The sequence below is a fragment of the Mytilus trossulus genome, chromosome 11 (assembly GCF_036588685.1).
Source record: "Mytilus trossulus isolate FHL-02 chromosome 11, PNRI_Mtr1.1.1.hap1, whole genome shotgun sequence".
NCBI classification, from domain to species: Eukaryota; Metazoa; Mollusca; class Bivalvia; order Mytilida; family Mytilidae; genus Mytilus; species Mytilus trossulus.
The window spans coordinates 20,823,785-20,849,224 of NC_086383.1; the positions used below are offsets into that span (position 1 = coordinate 20,823,785).

General features: G+C 32.1%; 2 protein-coding genes across 2 annotated transcripts in view; both read left to right on the forward strand.

Annotated features, from left to right (window-relative positions):
* Positions 1 to 1,589: 1,589 nt before the first annotated feature.
* LOC134689593 (uncharacterized) overlaps positions 1,590 to 25,440 on the forward strand; it is a 37,085-nt gene continuing 13,234 nt past the window's right edge. The window contains exon 1 of the mRNA XM_063549563.1: positions 1,590 to 1,625. The gene's annotated coding sequence lies outside the window, so the exon portion shown is untranslated. The remainder of the gene's footprint in view (positions 1,626 to 25,440) is intronic.
* Positions 2,512 to 24,892, forward strand: LOC134689832 (uncharacterized). Its single transcript, XM_063549799.1, has 7 exons — positions 2,512 to 2,739; positions 13,854 to 14,114; positions 16,481 to 16,649; positions 17,956 to 18,152; positions 21,571 to 21,602; positions 21,864 to 24,078; positions 24,848 to 24,892. The coding sequence occupies exons 1-7, from the start codon at positions 2,512 to 2,514 to the stop codon at positions 24,890 to 24,892; spliced, it is 3,147 nt and encodes a 1,048-aa protein (XP_063405869.1).

Genomic DNA, 25,440 nt, shown 5'->3' on the forward strand with positions numbered 1-25,440 from the left:
GGGGTGCTTTCAAAAAGTAAAAAAAAATATAATCAAACTGCTCTTTTCCGAAAATATCATCATGAAACTGAACATCAAATAATTTCCAATGTGTTCATGCATGTGAAATGATAAAAAATAATATTAATGGGAGCATGGATATAGTACAGTATAGAATGTTAAAATCTCGTAATGCAAGTATATATTGAATGTAGTGGGATAGACCATTGAACCTTGCTTTCAAGTATTTAACATTTTTCCGAATCCCATATTTGAACGTTATGTAACATTGTAACATTTATCTTGACATTTGTCATAAATAAATACTGTTTAAATTAAGTCATGTATTATTTTGTTTTATCAGAAGTGTACATGTATCGCGCTAAGGGCATACGATACAGTTTTAATCCCATATTGAAATTTTGATGAAAATGTGCATGTAGGCCTTTTTTCACCTGATTAAAAAGTATGTAATACAAAATATGCCGTCTTGTGCTACCTGTTGTGTAAAATAAAGTCACAATTTCAGATATTTGTTCAAAATTCGGATATGTCGTATTTTTCCTTTCGAAAGAATTATATAACTATTTTGTTTTAAAAGATAAACACGTTAAGGGCATACGATACCGTTAAAGGGGAGGTAATGACGTTGCTAACGTAAAATGTTATTTTAGTGACGTCAAACTGTGACTTATAGGGAAAAAATGCATTTTTCACCAGATTTTTATCATTCAAACTGATTTAACTTTAATGCGAGTTCATGAACACCTCTTTTTTAAAATGACATTTTGTTTGATTACGTATGAAGATTATTTGTACCAATTTTCATGAAAAAGTCAATAATGCAATTTTTTAAAATTTGATAAATATACAGCAAAGAATATGACGTTTTTTTCCACATTCATGAACATTTGATAAATTTTAGTTATTTCTAAAAAAAAAAACAATTCACAAATTTATAGGATACTTATATAAAAGAGAAATTAGAAATAATTTAACAAAAAACAACTTGTGCTTATCTTTTAAAACAAAAAAGTAATGACTTTCTGTCGGGAGGAAAATTACGTCTACAAATCCGAATTTTGAGCAAATATCTGTTATTTCGACCTCATTTTACCAAAAAAAAATAGCACATGCAGATATATATTTTTTTATTAAATATTTGATTTAAGCAGGTAAAACATAGCCTGTTTGCAAATGTTCATCAAAATTTCATTTGGGATCAAAACTGTATCGTATGCCCTAAAGACTCACACGACGTGCATTGATCCCTTCAAAGACATTGATGTAGTTGGTGCGTTTCTTTAGTTGATAAGTTTATACGAAGTCTGGCATATCGTAAAGAAAGACCCTGTAAGTTTTGCTGAATAATCTATCACACAGGATATGCAACATAGGACATTGGGAAACCTAAAGACATGACTGCAAGACTGCAATCAATGCAAATTTGAGACTAGTTTGATTGGACCAGTTTGATGATTTAACTTTAAATGCATGTTATCTTTTTATCTTATGTTAGTTTTAACTTTAAGTTTGGCTGATTGATTATCGTCCTTAACACCTTACAATTAAAACAAAAGACAACAATTCAATTTTAATATTTTTAATAGTATACAGTGTATTGAGACTTAAAATGAGCGTTAAATGTAAGTTTACAGATATTTTATACATTTTTTCGTCTGATGTACAGTAGTTATCGTTTGTTGATGTTGTTCAGAAGACATAGCGTTTCTCGTTTCTTGTTTATATTTTATATACATTAGACGGTTGAATGGTATTACACTAGTAATTTTTGGCGGCCCTTAATAGCTTACTGTTCTGTGTGAGCGAAAGTTCCGTGTTGAAGTCCGTACTTTCACCTATGATGGTTACTTTTATAAATTGTAACTTGGGTGGAGAGTTGTCTTATGGGCACTCATACCACATCGTCTTATATCTAAAGTATCATTTCTCTAAGTTATGAATTAAACTCATGAGAGGATGTATAAAATCAACAATTAAAATCTTTAATCATTCATAAGAAATGGTTTTATTTAATTCAAGACAGCCGTTCAGTTTATATGTTTAAGAGGGATAAATTTAACAATTCCTAGTTCATTTTTCAAGTGTTCTTCTTATTCAATAATTGAATATTATGAATTTTATATACTTTTAATTGAACAATGTAAAAGACGCATTAAAATGGACATTTATAAATACATTGGGAGCAATTTAATTTTATAGTCATGCGAAACATATCACATCTACCTTTAATATATGTATCAAATACATTAAAATGAATACGTTTTATAAACTTGAATGACTGGGTTTTACCCTTATAGACTTTTACAAAGACTTTTAAAAAGAAACTCATCTTTTATTTCAACAAAAAGCTTACTTTACTGCTGGTAAATTGTTGTCTTCCAAGTTCCCGTAGTCTTCGAAGGGCAACACTTAAAAATCATATGTGACGAGATATGGTGACCCTCCTGTCAATATATTAAAAAGCTTTCTTGTATCTTGTATGCAGGTATATAATGAGTCTTGGATAAGATGGATGATATTTTCAAAAAGAAATCCAACGATATATTCTCGAAAAAAGTCATCTACGTATTCGAAAACAAATCAGACAATGATGTGCTAGCACCTACAAGTGGCGGCATAGATGTCTTTGAGGCGAGAGATGATATCTTTGAAAATCCAGGCCATCAGGCTAACATTTTTCCAGGAGATAAAGAGACAGAATATGATGAACCAGCAGTAAAGAATAAACCACTTCAGGTATATGTATATATCTGCTTGGTAAACCATCAAATCTCAACCAAATGGGAAAAAATTACAGGCACTTCCTGTTGGTCATTTCTGGAACAAAATATCCAAAAAACTCTCATTCTAACTCTAATGGTTATCTATGGCATGACATTCTCATATTTAGCAAAATATTTAAAGATCGACAAAACATTGATAAAAAATCGACACACCCTTTCTAAATTTTTTGATATTTGTTACAGAAATGCTAAACAGATTTTTTCTACAAAAAAATAGGCAAAACGAAGGGTTCCGCCAATGTTAAGAAACACTAAAAAAAAAAACACAACATTTATCAAAAGGAATATAGGGAACATAAAACATATTTTTCACAGAAGACCATGATCAAGAATTGCTGTTTCAGAGGATCTGGAGTGGAGTTTGTTCATTTCTGTATTCTTAGATTTTTAGGCCATTTTTATGCCCACACCGTAGTGGACGGGGCATTAAGTTTTACCCTTGTCCGTCTGTACGTTCATACGAACGACCCAAAGCTGATTTTGCCTCAACCAAATGATATGAAACTTGCACATAATGCTTATTCCCACAAAATGAAAATAAATGAGGTAAATGTAAACCATTATAGGCAACCGTACGACATCAACAATGAGAAAAAAAAACATACCATGTGTCGGCTATAAAAGGCTTCGATATCAAAAATATGAATACATTCTCTTACGAAAAACAATTATGGCAGACATAAACCAATGACAACCACTGAACTACAGGCTCATGATTTTGGACAGACACATACAGAATGTGGTGGATTTAAACATGATTTTGAGCGCCCAAAACCTCCCCTAAACCAGTGACAATGGTGTAACAGTACAACATAAGAGTAAAATAAAAAAATCGCAGTTACTGAAAGGTAGTTTCAATCCAATAACAATTAAAGAAAAAATCATGTAGTTACATTGTAAGACTTAAATATAAATCAGTTTACATTTAACATCCAATGGATTTATTATAAAGACGTCATTAACGCATTAACGGTAAGATAAAACATGACCTTGTGCAATACCAAACTATGATTATCCACATATTTGGTGCCGTGAAAACTATGTTGCACGCTTCAGTGTGATTGTCGGGCTACGTTGACATGGTACAATGATTGGGTGCTTCGAACACTATAGGATATGAGCGCCAGCTTTGCAATATGGTTTTTCCAAAGTGGCCACAGTGTTTTCACGTTTCTTCGGCAAAACTAAGTGCCCTCTTAAACCATGTGTATGATATATGTATACACTAAAGTCAAACAAACAATCAGTATACTAGTATTCATGATTTCTTATTTTGTGTTGAAAAATATTTGTGAAAACCATAAATATTCAGTTCAAGTATATCCTTGAAATCAATTCCAGGGTTCTATAGAGAAAATTTATTGTGACAATAGTGCTTTCATCCCAAAAGGTCAAAAATAAGAAATAAAAAATTGTGGAAATTAGTCAATAATCAAACTGTTTTTTTACAAAAGAATCATCATTACTCTGAACATCGAAGTTATTTTCCATTGTGGTCATGCATGTGAAATGATACAAAATTATATGAATGGGAGTATGGAGATAGTACAGCTAACATGGTTAAGTTCTCACAAACACTCGTATAATGCAGAAATTTTGGAGTGTAGGTATATCTGAGATATAAGGGGGTGATAGACCCTTGAACCTGGACATAAAACATATCGCCATCTTCAATTTTTTGTATTAAAACTGGACACATAACTTTAATCAGGGAACAGTATCCGAGAAGATTTTTGATCGCTCTAAAAAAAAAAGCAATTAGTGTATGCATTTTTTTAGTCGTTTAGTATATACGAAGTCTGTCAGACCGTATAAGACATGCTGAATATTCTATCACACAGCAATAAAGGACATTTGGGACAATGTACAGGCAAGATGACAATGCAAATACAGGATTGGCAGATTGATTGGACCAGTTTGATGATTTAATTTTAAATGTATGTTATCTCATGTTAGTTTTAACTACGAATTTGTCCAATAATCGTCTTTACCATTTTTTACATTTAAAACAAAAGGCTTAAGGTGACCATTAGCAGTAAGTTGATAGATATTTTACACATTTTCTCGTTTATAGATATAGGAAGATGTGGTGTGAGTGCCAATGAGACAACTCTCCATCCAAATAACAATTTAAAAAGTAAACTATTATAGGTTAAAGTACGGCCTTCAACACGGAGCCTGGGCTCACACCGAACAACAAGCTATAAAGGGCCCCAAAATTACTAGTATAGTCTTAATATATCATTTCCCTTCTTTATGAATTTAACTCATAAGAGGATGTATATTAAGTACAAATCAAGAATTAAAATCTTTAATCGTTCATAAAAGAGACTGGTTTACTTAATTTCAGTCAACATTTCAAATAAATGCAGTTTATGTGTTAATTTAGAATTATATTTACATTTGCCACTTTTACAAGTAATTGTAATTTGATTCGCTTTGCTAGCTTTCTCCTTATTCACTAACTGAATGTTGGACTTAAAATTGAATAATTTAAAGGACGCGTTAGAAAGAACATTTATGAATACATGGGAAGCAGTTTCGGTTTAAAGTCATGTGAACATCAATTATAACAACAACAACAAAAAATGTGTTTTATTCACTGGAATTACCGAGTTTTCCTACAAACACGTGTACAATTTAATTTAGTTTTCTTTTAAATAAAACTTCTTTTATTTTGTCCAAATCTTGCTTTACTGCTGTTGAATAATTGTCGTTCGGTTTTCTAATTCGACGACATAGATTCCCTATACAATTACCTTAACCATGACAATTCTCGTTAGAAATTCATAAAAAAAATCATGGTCTTTTTTGTGAATTATATGTGATCGTTATATTAAGTTAACCATTCATATATACAAGGACGGTAAAACAAAAACTCGGGAGTTTTTTTCTTTATTTATGGCCTTTATCGCAACGCTCCTCATCACCGCTTGAAGCCAGACTGTCGATATTTAAGTACCTTCAATAGTCCGGCTGATTGGTGCAGACATAGAGCAGAATTGCTCACTTAATGATGAAAGCATGCAACTTTGCACAGTAGTTCTTGGTTTTATGCCCTTTGATTTCAGCTATGGACCCACTCAGAAAAATCCAATATGTCTGCCATTTTCAAGATGGCGGACAAAAACGTTATAAGTATCAAATTGTCCGAAAGATTGTATTCTGTATAATTTCTGAAATAAAAGAAATGATTCTTTGAAAAAAGGTCTTCATGTTCTTAAATGTGTTATTTGTTAATTCTGAAATATAAATACAATAGTTTAGTTATGTCTAGAACACATGCATTTGCAAATATGGCTTCTTATATACAAAAACAAATAGTGAAAATGAAAATGTTAATCAATATGTAACATGTTATTGTAATTTTTCTTTATTGCTTTCAATTTTGTATGGTTGAATGAAATTAAATGTGGTGGTATATTAGGTTACTAGTCTGAACTTTCAGGCTGTGCAGAGGGCGCATTGTAACGTGTCTCTTTAATGCCACGTCTTACGTCCCTTATCGGGATTTCATCTGCCGTACACACTATATTGTCAAATATTTCTGTAACCAATAGGTGAACCTTTCTTCAGAGGGATTTGACAATTGTCATCACTAACAATTGTTACGGGACAACTTTTTCCTTTTCCAACTACGTGCGAACCCAATATGCAAACTTGCTAAGTTGAAATTTTACCTCCACTGTTAACACATGCCGTATTTATCACTTTGTTGTTGATGGTAAGTGTTGGATTACTGAGATTAATCATTGCGCCCAGTGTGTCAAAAATATCTAGCCAAAGTATAACATGGTCTGTTAACAACGCTGTGTATACATCCCGTTGTATGTTTACCCTATCAATGTCGAGAGAGGTTTTCTTTATAATCTTCCCAGTAACCAGCTGTTCAACCAAACCACTTAGCGTGGACTCTGAATCTTCATTATCTGCTGGAATTAATGTCCCTTTTACTAATGTTATTATTATAACAGTGTCCACAATCGTGCTTACATTTTGGTTATATATAGTACCTCCTACTGCTAGGCTTTTTCCAATGGTTCGTATGACAACAATATCGGACAAGGCTATTGGCCTTTGTTCGGTTTTGTCATCAGATGATGTTTCATGGCCAATAGACTTGGGAGTCGATCGTTAGCCTACCGCCTGACCCGTTGCTGTTAAAAGACTCCGTTGTTGTGGTTGCGCTTTGATTTTCTCTGTATCCTGGTATATATTCCATGTGTATTAGTATATTGATCAGATGATCTTCCATCGATCTGGTGATCTTCTACGATTATATTGATCAGAAGGCCCAAGGTTATATTGATCAGACAATCCACGGTTACGCTGATAAGTTGAAAGCATAATATCAGATAGTGTTGTGACAATTTTAGGCGGGTTACCCACCTCAATTTCCAAACAACTGCTCGTATTCCCTTTATCGGTCGGTGATACTGCGCCTTTAAGAAAACTTACAGATGGTCATACTTGACTCTCTTAAATCCATATGACGCCATCTGGTTTGATATTGAGTTTTTTTAAATTTCGTTAACGCCTTGTTTCTGGGTACCTCTCTATAACATGCCTGCAGAATATTTGTTTTTACATCTTCTGAGAAATGCTTCGGTTCCAATCTGGTCTGATAGTCTTTCTTGCTGAAGCGCTGCCTCAATGGTTTTGTTAAGGCTTTCGAATTATCATCTGTGTTTACCTATCGGGCGTACTCCAAGGCAACATTGGCCAGGCAATCTAGGAGCCTACACATTTCTTACCTGTTTTCCAAGTGTCGACTACCGGTAGTCCCATAATGCTCTTCAATCGAATATATATTCGCTCTCCAGAGAGATGTTGCCACGCTCTTTTGGTTTCCTATGCCCTTTCTTTGATCGGCCTGTGGAGTCAGCGGAGTCGGCTTGCTGTTGTCGCAAGCCTATAAGAGCTTCAGGAGCTGACGAGGTTGCCATAATTGAAGCCATAAATTTGGGAGGAGGATTTGCGACATGAATGGTACTTGATATGATCCACTTGCAGCTAATTGTTTATGTAATGATGTGCTGCTCTGAACCAAAGATGATTGATTCATAGTAGGTGGTAAGTGTGCGTAAGAAGACACATACGCCCTTTGCTGGTATCCTTGAACTAAATGGAGGTTGTTGATAAATAAAATTTGAACCATCTGATGCAGGGCCATGGGCCCTGATATAGGACTTCAGACTTTAGGTGAAGACACCAAATTTTCCTTCAACAGGGTTGATTCGATTGATGATTCATACCAACAAATTGGGGAAAGACCCAAGGTTGGGAGTTTGTTATGTACTTTTGGTGTACTTGCGTTGTACTTGCTACGGTCCATTGAAGGACTTTGAACGTCTTTCTTTTTTGGCTGTCAACACACTCACTTACAACATATGCAATTTGTTGGAAAACACCCTGCTGTTCAAATGTACTTTTACATTGAAATGTTTCTCCTTCCCCAGTGGTTGTCAGCTTGTCCATCCGTCTCACCACAACATTGAATTTCTCATTGGTCTGACTGTCAATTCAGCCAAGCGCTAACCACTAGCCTTGTGGTCTATCCTGTCTTCAGACTGCTGAAATTGCTGAGATTTTGCTTCCATCTGTTCATTGATAACATGCATTGTCTCTTTCTGTTCAGCTTGCATCGTTATGGCACCAACACATATTTTATCAATTCGGGCTTCGCTGTGTTATATTGCGGTCAATATCAGCTGTTCTTTGGGCATTATATTTCCTATCTGTTAGAATTCCTTGGTACAATTTTTGAATAGTCATTTCTGAGTTGTCTTCTGTTAAAGAGTCTTAGGCTGTGAGTTTCCACATATCCCCAAGTGATTCAGTTTCTGCAATTTCAATGTTATTGTCCTTGATCTCCTCAAATCGTGCCATTTCACTGATATATGTATATACAAATCTCAAATCACAGTATAATATCTAAAATTGCAAAGTATTTCAACCCAAGAAATAAGATAGGCACTGAATCAAATCATGGGACATATATATCTAAAATCACAGCTTTTTATGTGTGACTGAAGACAAAAAGTATTGCAGCTTTCAATGAAATCTACAACTGCAGCTTTTTATGACAGCTACTACTTTGTATATGAAATGACAAGCCAGGCAAAATCAATACAGTACTCGAACAGAGACTAAGGAACTTTACTATAATAAAATGATTAAATGCTTGTCAATTCTCAATAATGAACATTTGCTTATTTTTCATAGCTGCCATTTTGAAAATAGCTGCCATCTTTAATTTCAAGATAGATCAAAACAAAATCTTGTTAAGTATACCAAATCATTCAAATGTGTTGAATTTTGTGCTTTCAGCATCAATTCAACTGTGGTTTGTGCAATGCTCGAAAATATTTTAGAATGTATGCAGTCATCTTTAAATATCAAATGTTGAAGATGGGTTCATAGATAATATTGCTCTGTACACAAACATGTACCATCATGCAAAATTTGGTGCTTTCCTCATTATTTGAGCATTTTTTTCACCGATTGGCAGGACTTCACTTGATTTCTTTGAGATCTAACACAAAACATGTTGACCCCGCCTCATTTTTACATCCGCCTCAAGTCAGGTGCCCAGGCATTTGCTAGTCTTGCATATGTTTTTTTTTTATTATTGTCACTCAATTATTCGTTGTTTTATTGATGTTGATAGATATATTACAAAATATAAATTAAAGCTTTTTCCTTTTACCCAGACGGATCTCTTGAAGCTTTTTATTATCAATTTAATAAAAATTATTGTCTTCCCGCTTTCTTTTATTAATTTTTATATACATTTTTGTCATCTTTTTCTATCCCTTTTCTCCTTCATTCTATCCCTTCTCTCCTTTCTCCCGCCCCTATCTGGCTTTCAAATATATATATATATATCATTAAGCGTTCGTGATGAACGTTAATACAGAAAAAAGCTTAGATCTCATTAAACATGTTAAATGTATGGATATAATCTGGGACATGAAATATGCGCAGCTATTAATATAATCTATGTTTACCGAGAGATTATAATTCCAAAGTCCATCTCTCATATGACATAACGATATGACAAAGATAAAAAAATCAAATTGAAAATCTAAAACTGAGTGATTTGCATCATATCCGAAAGAAAAGAAAAGAGGTGCGTCCGCAAGGTAATCCTATTTTTCTTTTATTACATTAACTGCCATACGAATGTACATGCACTTTCAAATTATCACAATCGAAAACAGGACACAATTCGGTACATAAACAGATGAGTAAGACCACTATATGCAATGTCTGTAACGTTTTGAAACTGATTTATTATCAGAAAACTACAAAACAGTGTCGTATTAGAATGTTCCAAAATCTTTCAAAGTCTTCTCGTAATATGAATAACAAAATTATTTATTTTGTGAAAAATGTTTTTATTCTCCACCTCACAACAAATTTATTTTCCTTAACCTGTGTAACTTTTTCTAATTGGCTGTAATGTTACGATTTACTTCCTGTGATTATTCAACATTTCACAGCTGTATACTTCTGATACTGTTATTTATTCACCCCTTATTTTATTGATTTTGTAATTTGATTGTGCCATCGATCAAATTTATTCGTTCACTGTATGTTCACTTGTGTTTTCAATTGATATGTCATAGTATCTTTCGATGTTGTAATGTTACAAGTGTATCGGGTAAGGATAAAGGTTGGAAACCGCATCAGTTTGTTGTACCTGTCCTAAGTCTGGAACCTGATGTTCAATAGTTGTCGTTTGTTGAGGTTTTTTTCGTCTTTTTTGTATAGATTAGTCTGACTTTTTAATTTTTAGCCATTGCGTTGTCAGTTTATTTTCGATTTATGAGTTTTGAGTGTCCCTTTGGTATCTTTCGTCCCTCTTTCTTTAGCAGTTTGTTTTCCCATTTTATCTTGTTTTAAACTAGTAATACTTTGGGGTCCTTTACAGTTTGTTACTGTTTATATGTAACAAATATGTTTTATTAGAACAGGAAACATAAAACGCATTTTGTAATATCGAACGTAGACATTTTTCTCCGAAATTTACAATAAGCTTACGGTTTTTTTAGTTGAGATTGTCTTGTATCCAGGTATCTTTGATTAATTAAGTTATAATTTTAAAACATATGGTTGTAACTGTCTTTCTTAAAGTTGAAGGAAGACGAAAATAGCTGTACTGTTTATGACGTGATGTTTTGAATGGTCAAAGTAAATATAGATTGTTCATGCCTCTAACATAACCGTAGCCGTTTGAACAAACTCACTTTTTCATGTCAGTTAGATGTGGAATATATGGCACGACGACGATTTTATCAAAAAGGAAAACATTAAAAGATGTAAAAAAAACAACATTTGACAAGGGTCCTGACTTGTTAGAGATACATTTTATTGTGACTAGGTTAAACTATTACCGTTTTATAATTTACATCAACCGTTGAATGATGAGACTGACGTTATCAAATCGTATTTTAATTATCACGGATTGGACTAGTTAGTTATTTTTCCTTTCAATCGAAACCAAATGCATATTGTTTTTGAGAATTTGTCATGCATGCTGCTGTCTATAAGCATGCATGCAAAATTGCTGCTTTTTTTAATAGTTCGTGTGTACGTTGTTTTTGTTGATGTTACTGTTGTTCCTTTATTATACTCTTATAGTTGGATAGTTGTTCGGTTATATTAATAAAGTCTCGTGCATTTCGTTGATAAAATGACGCTGATGGATTTGAGTACGTGATGGTAAGACACTGAACATGAAGTTCTTTTCTTATGTTATCGAGTTTCAATTTTATCCATGATCTAAAATATAATGTGTATAAGGACCACAAATTACCGATCAACATTTGTACTGGTTTGAACTCAGAATAAACTTCAAATCAAAACGGATTTAATGTAGAAGCTGGACTGTATGAAAATGGAAATTGGACATGTGTCAAAGAGACAACAACCCAATCAAAGAGCGGAAAACAACCAAAAGTCACCAATGGGTTTTCAACACAGCGAGAAAATTCCACATCCGTTGGCGGGCTTCATCGGGCCTCTAAACATAAATGTGTAGGCGCTCAGTGATAACGGACTATATAATGTAGGACTATAGTATGTAGGACTGTATAATGCATGATTTATTATCAACATGATGTTACACAGTCTAAATTAATTGATACCTAGTTTTTTTTTTTCAAACCCAGCAGCTTGCAAAGTCCCTGTGTTTGTTGAATGGCTTCTCAGACCCAAATAATGTGTTCAATCCCGGTTGATTTAGAGCGAAAAATATGTGCACTCCAACATCAGTCACATACAGGTAAGATTATTTGAGGTTTCCAAATTTGAGCATCTTAAGATCGGGTGTCATTTGCTTTATCGGGAGAATTGGTCGTGAAAGAATAACTAACGGTGATCAAGCATTGTTATCAAATCGTGAAAGATCTGCTATCAGATCGTGAATGCAATAAAGGGTTATTCTACTTTATAATCTATGAGAAAATTTGCTGTAGTTTAAAAGGTGGAACAAATTGGAATAACAAATTAAAATAATCTGCAAAAATGATTTGACTTTATGTGCACTTGATAAATTAAAAAAAAAAACATTTTGTAACTGTAAAAGTCACATTGTAATTTATAATGATATATTTGAAACTTAATCTTTATATAAGAGATAGGCCAGTAAAATGTATTTATAGCATTACTAAAAAAATCATATTATTTAAAATAACGTATAATCTTTAATGATTTCTTTAATTAAAATTGATTAAGAAAGATCATTCAATGTAGTATTGACTACAGCGGTCATCTTTTAGAAACAGAGTCTATGACAAACGAGATAATTTCAAATTTGAAATTATAAAAATGTCCTCACCTTAACAGCGATTTCTATACTTCATACGCATATGGGTGAAGCGGAATACGTCATGTAAATCCAATCTATTGACATACCGATTACAAGCATAACAAATCACTGGTTTAAGAAAGATTCGAGCATTATCTTGATCAGCGATAACTCATCTTTCACGATCTTTTCACGATCATCCATATGAGGTACCCGTTCTTTCAAGAACAGTTAAAAAATGTGTTTACAAGTATTGCCGTTTTTTGCAAGGTTTCTGTATATTAAAACTAAATCAAAATAAGTTTAAGAACTATTTCAAACAGTTGTATTGAACGATATTTCTATGAGAAAACCAGATTATACATGAAAAATTTTAATGGTTTTTTTTTTTTTTTATTTCTCTTGTGCCTTTTGTGGTTTTATAACAAAAAACGGTGTATATTTAAGTCTTATATTTCCTCAGATATTGATTAGAATATTAACTTTTTTTACATGCAATTTTTATTTCTAATAATAGATATAATAAGATTATTTACAGACGGAGAATATGTCATCTCCATAACATGTCATTCACGATTCTATCCCAGATCTTGATCTAATCGCAATACTTGACCACCATTATTTATTCTTGTTTAACAAAATGACAGCCGTGCTTAGTCACTTTTTTAATTTAAATAACGTGTATACAAAATTGTGGTTGTTTATACATGAATATAAATTTTTCCACTGCACAGAGTGTGATTCCATATTATACCACTCGAGACAGTTAAATATCCAATGCTCCACATAACTATATTTTTCTTTAATGTAACGTCATCAGGCATGGTCGCCTTTTTCATGACGCCACACTTGAAAATTTGGAGGAAAGCAAGACTATATGATGTCATAAACCAATAAAAAAACGAACATCAAACGAACCAAACGTTGATTAATGAAATTAATGAAATTAATCAACAGGTCAGGAAAAGGACAAATACGAATTACAGAAACCATGTGGTTTACTTTGCGTCAAATACTGATTAGAGAGCTATTACCTTCATTGAGATTTTAACAAAAATATTGATAAAAATTTCAAAATGTATACTTACATTTGATCAGGTCCCCCAGGAGACTTAGACGACGACAAAAAAAGATGGCTCGTGGTTGGTATTTGTTTGCACAGCATTTTAGCGCCAGCTTTAAGAAAATATGTGGAACCTATTGTGACGAATCTTTACAACTCACTTAAAACATCTGATCATATTGACCTACAGACTTTCCAAGGACGTCTTCAGACATATGGCACCGGAAATATCCCTCTCAATTATGACTCAATTAATAACAACAAGGCAACTCGTGGTTATCGAACATACGATTACAAGGTGCAGAACGCTGTCGATTTGTCAAAGTTATTCCTCCAGACCCATATGGCCAATTACACAGCGTTTGACGAGACTTGTGATTCTTCAGCTCTGCTTGGGATGATTGTAAATATTGACATATTTCCAGTAAATGTACAGAGTGCTGCAAAAGACGTAAGAATATGCATATATTATTATTGAACGTTTGTAAATTCTTTCATATTTATATTATTCTGAATACGAAAAACACATTTAGTAGTTCAGTGATTTAACACGAAGACAACCATATATGGCAAAAGATTTTGCCAACACCATTATCAAGGTTAAGATAATATCCAGTCAGAAATGTTTATTATCCAAATGATAATATTTATTTTACAGAAAAGTAATAAAAACAGCGTTTTGAACAAATGATACTAGCCTATCAAACTTAAATAAATAAATGTTATCAATAGCAGATTGAAGATTTGTGTTATTAAACGAGCATACGAGTGAATTATGATAGACCAGTATTGCAATATTCATTTCAAGTTCCTATTCATGAAGATTTGCAATTGTTGCTTTAGTTGAGCGAGGTTTATCAGACAATTTTCGATTTCTTTGACATTAAACAAGAAAGATTCATTGTTATAATTTTTGTAACATTAAATTGAGGGAATCTATAATTTAATAACAAACAATCGTCACCAATATTTTCGTAATAGAAATTTATTGCTAATGAACAATTATCAAAAGAAACTTATCATTCTTTGATAAAAAGAAATTGTAAAGTCGGGTACAGTTAAATACAGTAAACATAAAAAAAATTAACAATATAGTTTATTGTACGACCTTTAACAATGCGCAAAGCGCATACCGCAGAGTAAGTTTTAAAAGGCCCCGAAATGACAAGTGTACAACATTTCAAACTAGAAAATTAACGGCCTAATTTATGTAAAAACATTTTAACGAAAACAAATATGTTACACTTCAACAAACGACAACCACTGCATTACATGCTCAGATGCTCCTGACTTGGGACAGGCACTTACATACAGATTGTGGCGGGTTTAAACCTTTTAGCGGGATCCAAACCCTCCCCTATATTATCGAGACTATTTTCGAGTCTTGTCAAGTAAAATCTGTGTACAAAATATGGTAGTGTATGTCTTCTACAAGGATCACAAATCCTCATCTTTTCATTTAATACTCTAACTAATAAAACTATGTTTAATATAGATTGATATTTACACCTGTGCATAAAAACTATTTTGTATAAAATATGAACTTTTAAATAAATACTTTTAAACCTCAGAAACAAATTTATCGTTACATCTTACATTGTTGTCTTAGTATTCCTGTCTTAACACAGGAATAACATCATGACTTTGTATATAACCTAATTAAAAGACAACATTATTCCTGTTTATATATCTTGTATAAATGCATTTATTTTATTATCGTATGAATACACACATATATATATATATATATATATATCAGTCTAAAGATTTGCACAACGGTACTGATATAAGGTGTTATTAAACGAAAATGTTGTTATAAAATCGTGTTGACAAATATTTCGGCTCAACAAATGGCCTTCTTCTTGTGTCACAAGTTTTAACAATACTGATACATAATGTACAAGGTGTGAAAATAGATCAGTAATAATACAGGTAAGTTTTGGTCGATTGATTTTAATCCTGAATATCATAATTTAAACAAAACACTTTAAATCAATATACGTGACTGTGTATATTAACAATAAATGATTGATATTCAGGATTAAAATCAATCGACCAAAACTTACCTGTATTATTACTGATCTATTTTCACACCTTGTACATTATGTATCAGTATTGTTAAAACTTGTGACACAAGAAGAAGGCCATTTGTTGAGCCGAAATATTTGTCAACACGATTTTATAACAACATTTTCGTTTAATAACACCTTATATCAGTACCGTTGTGCAAATCTTTAGACTGATATAATTTTTTCCTTATCTGCATAGTATCGCCTATTCTAGACGATCCGGTACATAGTAAATTTGCTGGTTGGTCCTTTTTATAGACTTTTATATATATATATATTTCTCTAACTTTATGGAAATTTATCCCTTTCCGAACCCATTGTATAAAAATATTTAATCAACGTGTGGTTGCTAGTGATCTCAAAAGATCATTGGATGATTTCAAAGGTCATGACCTTTTTAGCTAACTGAATGAATAAAAATATGATAACAGGTGGTAATGAAATTGACAACTTCGTGCAATGTGAAAGGCACTCGAAGGGGATTTTTGGTTAACAAAAAAAGAAAATGTCTTATTAATCATTAGAGAAACAGATTATTACATAGTTACTCGTGGATTATCGGATTTATCCAATCTCGATAGTTAAATTATAAATTTTAAAGTCCTCGCCGATGCGGCTCGGACTTTAAAATTGATAATTTAACTATCTCGATTGGATAAATCCGATAATCCACTGGTATCAATGTAAGAATCTATATATATATACAACTCGTCTAAATATATATATATATGCTTCGTATCTACTTTAGGCTAGATCAGTTATCAGAAATCCTTGGGCTCATTGTAATTTTACAGAGTGGAATGCAATGATATACACATTGTCACTTCAAAAGATTGAAGATTTCATATATCTTCTAAACTTAAATGGACCTGATGAGAATCAATTCATCGGAGATTTAAACAAATGGAGAACAAATGGTAAATGTACATAAGTTGAATAATGAATACGTTTTAAAGTGTTCGGACTTTGCTTTCATTTAGATTTTATGTCGTTATTTTTTTTTAATTTTTATATTCTTTTTTCCCCAAACGGATCCATGTTTTTATTAACTATAAAACAACGATTATGTCAATATTTACTTTGTGGTTTGATACGTTATTCAAAAGTGGTTTTTTTTATTTCTAAATATTTTTACCTCAAACATCCGCGTAAAGACATTCATTGGGGGTATGCATCAAAGGCGGCAAATAAACCTTATTTGGCCCAAAAGTTACTGCAAATTTAAAAGTTATCACACATAATCTTTTTAACTAACTGAAAACTTGACTAAGGTATAAGGTACTAAGAACTAAGAAAAAATTAAAAAAAATTGTCATCGAACAAGTTACCATGGCAACAAATCATGACCTAATTTGCATATTTTGTGAAATTTCGTGATTTTCCTTGTTTTTTCATCAAATTCTAAGTATATTTCAGATTGAAAAAGTGTGTGCGCACCCAAGAAACAACTTTATATTTCATGTGATTATGCCAATAGATATAATAAAGCTGTTGTTAAATTATTATGTTCTTTCTCGACTACGCCGCATGTTTCCACAACGGAAATGAAGACAGAAAACTGCATAATTTCTGTATTTCTCATCGTTTTTGTGAAAACAGTACATATCATGACGTAATTGTGACGTCATCAGATAAAAATCTTTATGTTTTTCATTTATATTTCTGGACCCTATGCATTTCTAAACATTATGTACCAATTTGAAATGGTTATGAAACATTTTATTTTCTTGGGCCAAAACTAGGCCTTAATGCCCCTACTCAACATCGATTGAGCGTAACCAAATTCGGATCATAAACCAAAACCTGTGACGAAGCGTCGTCATTTTGACAGTATTTTAAACATGATCATATAAGTCGGAAGTTAAACCCCAAATGTTTCTGAAAATTTCCTGTAATAAGTCAAAACACCTACGGTTATCTACATTACATTTCAATTTGCGTTTTGTTGTACGTCAATGTTTCAGTTGTTCCGATTTTTTTCCTCTTATAGCTGATTTTCCCTCCGGGTTGGTCTGCTACTCGATTTTTTGTTTGTTTCATCGTATTATGAATGTTCCACAGTGGCATATCTCTGGTGTCTTTTATTCTGACAAAGGTGAAGGATTGTGCCGATATAAAACATGCTTAACTCAATCATTTATTTTATACCAATACAGGCAATTTATGTGAAATGATTTTCGGTTTTGTCTGATAATTTCAGTAATTCCTTGTATTTATTAATAGGTACAAGTTTCTTCCAAGGTACAACTATTGGTCTAGAATTAGTCGAAACTATTCGACAGGAGATACAAGTATTAGTGGAATATGCGGGTGTAATTTGCAAATCATGTGACACAGAGTTTTCTAGAGTACGCTCTGAACTCACAGAAATGAGTACTAAGTTAAGTCAGAATGATACAAGGATCTCCACACTTGAAAAAGTAAGTAATAATCAATCAATTAATTGTTAAGTCAATCAATTTCAAATGCAATACCAAGTGGGAATGATGGTTTCTAGCTACAAGATAAACAAACATTAAAATATGACTTTTTTGTTCAATCAATAATGAAATCGATTTCTTATAATTTGGATATTTCTTTTTGTATGTAATAAATCAAATATTAGAAATTCAGTATGCCATTAATTTTAACTCGTGTATGTTTTGCCGTTAGTGTCATTTATGGTATGAACATACGATATGAAATTGTCAACGTGTTGGTTTCCAATTCTATTCCATAAGTTTTTCATTCCGTACAGTTAGTTTTGCACTTTTGCCGATCAATCAAAAAACTTCTAGCAAAGTATTATCTGAAAATTGGTTACGCTACTGACTGGACCGATGACAGGACAATGACAGGTCCAAATGAGAAATGTCTATAACGTTTTTCATTTCTCGAAGGTATTATCCCAAATTAAAGATATAATTGTTAACAGTTATACTCGTTAGCTCCCTTTAATTTTTTCTATATTTAAGATATGTGTGTTTATTCATAAATAAAAGGGGGATTTTCCCGTTTTCGTACAATAACTCAAAAGTGCTTGTAGCAGTTTTTCTTACATTTTGATGAATTATTTATATATATATATTGATGAACATGTAAGTACCCTTTCAATTTTTATAAATTTTAAATTTTATTTTTCCGATTTAGCGAAGTTCTTTTTAATAAAAAGGGGTGATTTTCAAGTTTTTGGACTATATCTTTTATTTGGTCTGAGCAGTTTTCATAAAACTTAGGTGATTATATGCGCTCATGGTGCTGCTATTTTTTTTATTGTGATCTTTACATTTAAATGATTTATTTAAAAGTTAACCAAACACAAACAAGCAGAAAGTATTAATCTATATTCGATATGTATTGGTAATTCTAAAAGTATTTGTTTTCCTTTCCGAGCTTATATGCTCATATGCATTGATAATGTTCTTGAATCAATCATACATTACTTAGTGTTGACACTATTTTATGATTAAGGGATGTTTTCCGGTGTTTGGTATTTCGAGGATCTTCAACGATCTCCATGTTTCATGTTAAAATTTACCACAATCTGTTAAACGTATTTAAAATTAACCTCTCATTTGACGAATTAATGAATTTAATTTAATCTTTAGCTAATATAGGATAATATTGAGAATTACATATTACACTATATATGGACCTTTTATTTCACATTATTGAGTAAACCAATTAAAGTTAAAAGTACCGAGTCATAATCGAACCAGATACCAATAGTATGACACATGAAGTTGTCAGAGGCAGTAACAAAATCAGGACGGGTTGAAACAACAAGACTTTGAAAGCTGTGCATCTCATAGTCAGCATGAATTTATCAGTTGATATTACAAATATTAAACAGTCAGGCCCAAATTGAGGTGTAATTCAATACGGAGAACACGTGGTTGTATTCTAGTATTGTTATCAATATGACATCTAATGATTAAGGATATACTGTAATAATTTTTTTCTGTTTATGACGAAATACCATAGTAATGTGGTGCACTCTGAATAACGCACGTAGTGGGTTGTTTACAGTGTGCACCACATTTTTTATTGTTACTTCGAATAGACAGAAAAAAGTATTGCAGTTATTTTTTATAATTTAATTCTAAATTCCATTTTAAATGAGAGAAAACCATGAAAAATATTGATGACGTCACTGTCATATGACTATATTATGTCTTTAGGCTGATAAACAAAACAACGTCAGCCAATCAAAAGACGCGTTAAATCAAAAATTAATTTATCTAAATATAAAAAAAGTTACCTACATTTGATCTTTGGGTCTGGTTTATTCCTGGGTCGATGATAATTTAATTTTTTAGTGATAATTAAGGTTTGTTACTCAGCTTCAAAGAGTCGACAATATTAAGTGTAATAGTGGTATAGAAATGTGCATATGTATTACAAAAAAAATATGACCCAGATTGACCTAACTTCAATAATAGGATACTGAGGTTTAATTAAGATTATGCTACAGTAGGGTTATGATAAAGGGAGACATTTCTTTCCGTGATTTTAAATGTATTATAGTTGCCAGCATATGTTAGATATAAAGCGTACTTTGAATTAACATGCATTGCTAAATGTACACTTTGTTTCATGTGTTTTTGTTTTAAACATTGGTAATTCTTTAACCAAGGACTAAGCTGACGATAAATGCATAGCGGCAGGTAATTGCCCTATCATGTTACCTTCTCTCTATTTTTAACTAAGCATTTGCTTTTTTTTTGACAATCAAGGAATTGTGGTCATTTTACAGTATTATTAAAAGTAAATATTATGTTTGGATTAATAGCAAAACACTTTTATCACGATTCTTGTACAACATTTTACACCAGTGTACAATTAAGCAGTTCATTATTTTATGCCATGCTCTATGTTCGTTATACCATGGGTATGCATTATATTTGTCAATATCCTTATACTGAGAGATAGCGAGGTGTAAAATGTTGATAAGTGTAATTCCTATCAATGTTAAAACGAGCATAAAGTATGGCATGATAATAGAAAAAGTGTAACTTTTGTACTTCAAAGCGTTAAAAAGACATCTATTTGAATTAATGAAGCCAAGACGTTATAGAAAATCAATCGTATCACGATAAACAAACAAACAGACTTTTTGATTTTCGGTTTTGTTCAAAGCACAGCTGACGTCGTAATTTCAATTGTGGCATCAATCATGTACAGTCCATGCTTTATTGGAACGCATACAGGGCTGTTTTTCCGCAGCAAAAGAAGAAGGTCATATTGAAATTACATACTACATATACCCTTATTACACCAAGATAACTAATTTATTTCTTATAAAACGTTTTTTACTCATTTTTATACCTGGAAAATTAACAAAAAATCTTAAAACTGCCACTTGACACTTATTTCTACAGCAATATAATCTTTTAATTTTTGGATACTCAATTTATTTATTGTTTCTTAATTTCGGCCAATGTTAATAATTTTGATAATTTTTTTCATCCCCGGATGAGCATAGATGGCGAATTATTTACACCCGGGAAATTAACCGATCTGGTAACAGAATGTTTTGTGCATAATGAAGGATATAATAAATCATAGATTTAGTTTTCAAAAATCTTGCACATTATTCGCTTTAAGTAATTACTTGATGGCGGCATGGTAATTGGCCATTTCAGCACCAATAAAGAAATATGTTCTGACAAAGAAGATTCATATATATTTTTTTCTGTCATAACTCTATGCATAAAGAAGCAGTTGAATATCAATGAATCTTTGCTTTTTTAATGTTTGTGTTATAGGCCGTTTAAGTAGCTAGATTCTGCAACCTTCTGTCAGGAAAATAATGTCTAATTATTTGTCGACATTAGTCCTTTTTTTTTATTTTTATAGTCGGTAGAGTCACAAAGGAAGACGTTATTGGAGTATGAATCCTCACATGGTTTGTTTAGTTATAAGTTTTACAACATGCATATTGAATTTCTGTTTAGGCAAAATTGATTTACATTTTATAATGTTAAAACTTTCAAAAACCTAAATAAGACTCATAACGTTAAATAGTTTTAAAATCTTTTTCGATTAAATAAAAAATAATGATAAAATAAAAATCGATATTTTTTAGTTCCAGAGATTTCAGTTTTACATTATGAAAATAGTATGAATTGACATGACCGGTTAAATTACAGAGTATTTTCAGATGCTGATATTCCCGAAATTGAACGATGGAAGCAGAACAGTAAAGATTTTGTTAAAACTGACACAGTAACAGATATACTAGGTTTCCTGGAAAACCAGCATACCTTACTTTTGATTGGAGTATCTGGAATGGGAAAGACACTAGCGGCACAAAATATAGCATTGCATTTATGCCATGAAAAAGGGTACAGAATTATACCATGTAGAAGTGTTAAAGATATCAAAAAGCGATATAAAGATGATATTCGTCAAGTGTTTTTTGTAGATGATATATATGGAAAATATACAGCAAACATCAATTATATTGAGAACTGGATAAGAATTGAGGAATTTATCAATCATATTTTGAATAAGGGCAACACAAAAATATTAGCCACTTGTCGTACTGAAATCTTTAAACAGGAAAACGTTAAAACAGCATTAAAATCATTCAATGTACATTTTGATTTGGCAGTAAAGTATTCTTCTGAAGATAAACTGAAAATTGCTAGGAAATATCTAAAAGAGAATGACAAATTGTTAAAGGATATTGTAGTAAAAGATGAATTCTCCCCATTAATGTGCTTCTTGTACTCTCAGCATGACAACTTTGATGTCAATGAGTTTCTGAACAGTCCATACAAAACGTTTTCGGATGAATGGGATACATTGAAAACTTTTGACAAAGAAAAATTCTGTGTATTATTACTATGTGTTATACACAATGGCACAATCAACGAAACTAATTTCGATGTTTTTATCGATTTTGATAAACAGGAAAAACGGAAATTAAAAGTTATTTTTGATTGTTGCAAATTAGGTCGCGACATCTCTCGATCCGCAATAAAAGAAAAACTTGACGCTTGTGTTGACACTTACTTTATAAAAGTAGATAATGAATACAAAGTAATACACGATAAAATGTTTGACTTTCTATGTTGTTATTTTGGTAAAGCATTAATCGCGCCAATTATTAAATATGCAGATGATAAATTAATACGTGAACGTGTACAACTAGAGTCAATACAAAAAACACATGGTGAGTTTACAATTACTATTTCGTCAACAGATGAAATAATGTACAATACTAGGCTTAGAATGGACCTTGAAAATGAAAAGATACATTGGTGTTTGAACAATGTGCAAATGAGATACAAAGAATACAGAGATAAATTTGTAAATGTTGTAAAAGCCTTAGATGACGAGGTTAAAAAGAGAATTGTGAGCATAAAAGACGACAATGGGATTACTTCCTTCCTCATTTCATGCTTACGAGGTTATGACGAACTTGTTGATCTTTTTATTTCTTTTGGAGCTGATGTGAATGCCCGGAATGGATGGTTCACACCTTTGACAGCTGCATGTCGGGATGGACATTTAGGAACGGTCGAGATTCTTCTTAATAAAGGATCTGTCGTTAACCAAACGAATATAGACGGGGAAACACCATTATATACTGCTTGCATTTGTGGTCACTACGGGTTAGTCAAACATCTGATTGAGAGACATGCTGATATCAACAAAAAAGATAAATATGGTCGTTCCCCCTTTCATATTTCTTCTTTTGCTGGGTTTGAAAAAATAGGAAGAATTTTGTATGAAAAAGGTGCCAACATGAAAACTTTAAAGGAAATGCAATCAGAGCAGGCAGACAGATTTCGTATGCCTGGTTGCTTAGAAACAAGTTTTCAGAAGTATGAACTTGACAGTTCCAGAAATTGGATGCAGTGTGGATGGACACCTTTATATGAAGCATGCATGCGTGGAGATATTACAACTGTAAATTCCCTTATCAAAAGCAATGCAAATGTGAACATGAAAACTGTCAATGGCGTAACACCTTTGTTTGCGGCCAGTCAACAAGGAAATGTTGCTTTGATAGATATGTTGATAAACGAGGGAGCGGAAATAAATCAAGCATTATGTAGTGCCGTTAAGGGAGACTATGACGAAGCATTTGAAATTCTGTTGGATAAGGGAGGAGATTTGAACTCTAAAGGACAAGATGGGATGTCGCTCGTGAGATTAGCTTGTGAACATGGTTCAAGTAATGTTTTTAAACTTCTATTAGAACAAGGAGCGGATGTTAATGAAAAAGACAAAGATGGAAGATATCTTCTGTTTGTGTCAATGTCCAAAGGATTCGATGACATTTCCGAGTGTCTAGTACTAAAAGGTACCCCTATAGCAAGGTCACACGAAGATAAATTTCAAGCATTGGCTTCTGTATTTAAAAAAAACAACATGTTCAAGCGAAAAGAGATAGAGAAAGAAGATACAAACGGAATAATAACAAATGAACGATTGTTAAGTTTACTTATATCAAAAGGTTACACAGACAATATTCTGAATCCGAACACATTCAACTTATATGATTTGCAAGTGTCAGACCGTCTTCTAAAGCAGTTGAATAAACAAAAAGTTAAGAATTCGGTCTCTTGTTTTGAGCGGATCCCTCTTCAGTCTGTATTGCTATGTTTGCTTGCGTGTAATTTTGTGTTGTATGTTTTGAGGTGATATATTCGAAATAAGTGGATAGAAACCCATCTGCTATTCAAACAAACATACTGGAAAGAATGACTCATAAGAGTATCTATAAAGTTCTTTATTCAATAATAGTTATTTTAAGCATAAAAGTTATCAAAGGTACCAGGGATATAATTTAATACGCCAGACGAATCGTGTGTATGCCAATCATTACGAAATGCACAAAATAATAAGCCTTACAACGTTGAAGTCTTTCAAAGTGGTGATACCTTTAATGTACTGTGCGTAACAGATTACACTATAGATTATAGAAATGCTCAGAGAGAGCAAGAGAGAAAGAGCTTGGTATCAATGCCTGTGACAATTACGGCGCTACACCTCTAATGATGTGTTTATTTCATTATACGGGTGAAAGATTTTTGTCATCAAATTAGAGAAACAGAATATCAGTTATTAAAAAAAAGATGATACCTATCAGCAGTTATATCACGTATGTCATAAATTGTAGAGATATGAATCAACATGTATAATGGAAGAAACAACCAATTTATGATCGACAACCGATTGTTAGTTGATTTTTAAAGAACAAAACATTCAGAGACTCTAACGAATGACCGTGATTTGATTTCAATCTAAGAGAATTTTGCCCTTCCTCTCTTTATCATTTTATGTTAAATGTCAGAAGTTATCAACGTTTGATATATAAATGAACACAATTGCATTTCATTACTCATTTTTTAGCGGAAAATAGTAGTAGTCATATAAGATTTTTTAAATTATCAAATCTAATTAACCATTTATTTATTATTCATTTTTTGCTATTAATTCTAAATGTCAAAAGAAAACTGTTAGCAAATCATACTGGAATTCGAATAAAAAGTGTAATAAAAAGGAATATATACTAAAAGGAAAATAACTAATCCAATGGTAAAATCAAAATCTCAAACCCATCAAACGAATGGATAACAACTGTTATATTCCTGACTTAGTACATGCATTTTAGGAAGAAAATATAGAATTAAACCTGGTTATAAATCTATCTTAACCTCTCACTTGTATGACAACCGCACCAAATAACTTTGTATCGACACCTATTTATGA

Coding starts and splice junctions, on each gene's coding strand:
- LOC134689832 (XM_063549799.1), top strand. CDS start 2,512: ATGGATGATATTTTCAAAAAGAAATCCAACGATATATTCTCGAAAAAA. Junction 14,115..16,480: donor TACAGAGTGCTGCAAAAGAC/GTAAGAATATGC, acceptor TATCTACTTTAG/GCTAGATCAGTTATCAGAAA. Junction 24,079..24,847: donor AATTTCAAGCATTGGCTTCT/GTATTTAAAAAA, acceptor CATAAATTGTAG/AGATATGAATCAACATGTAT.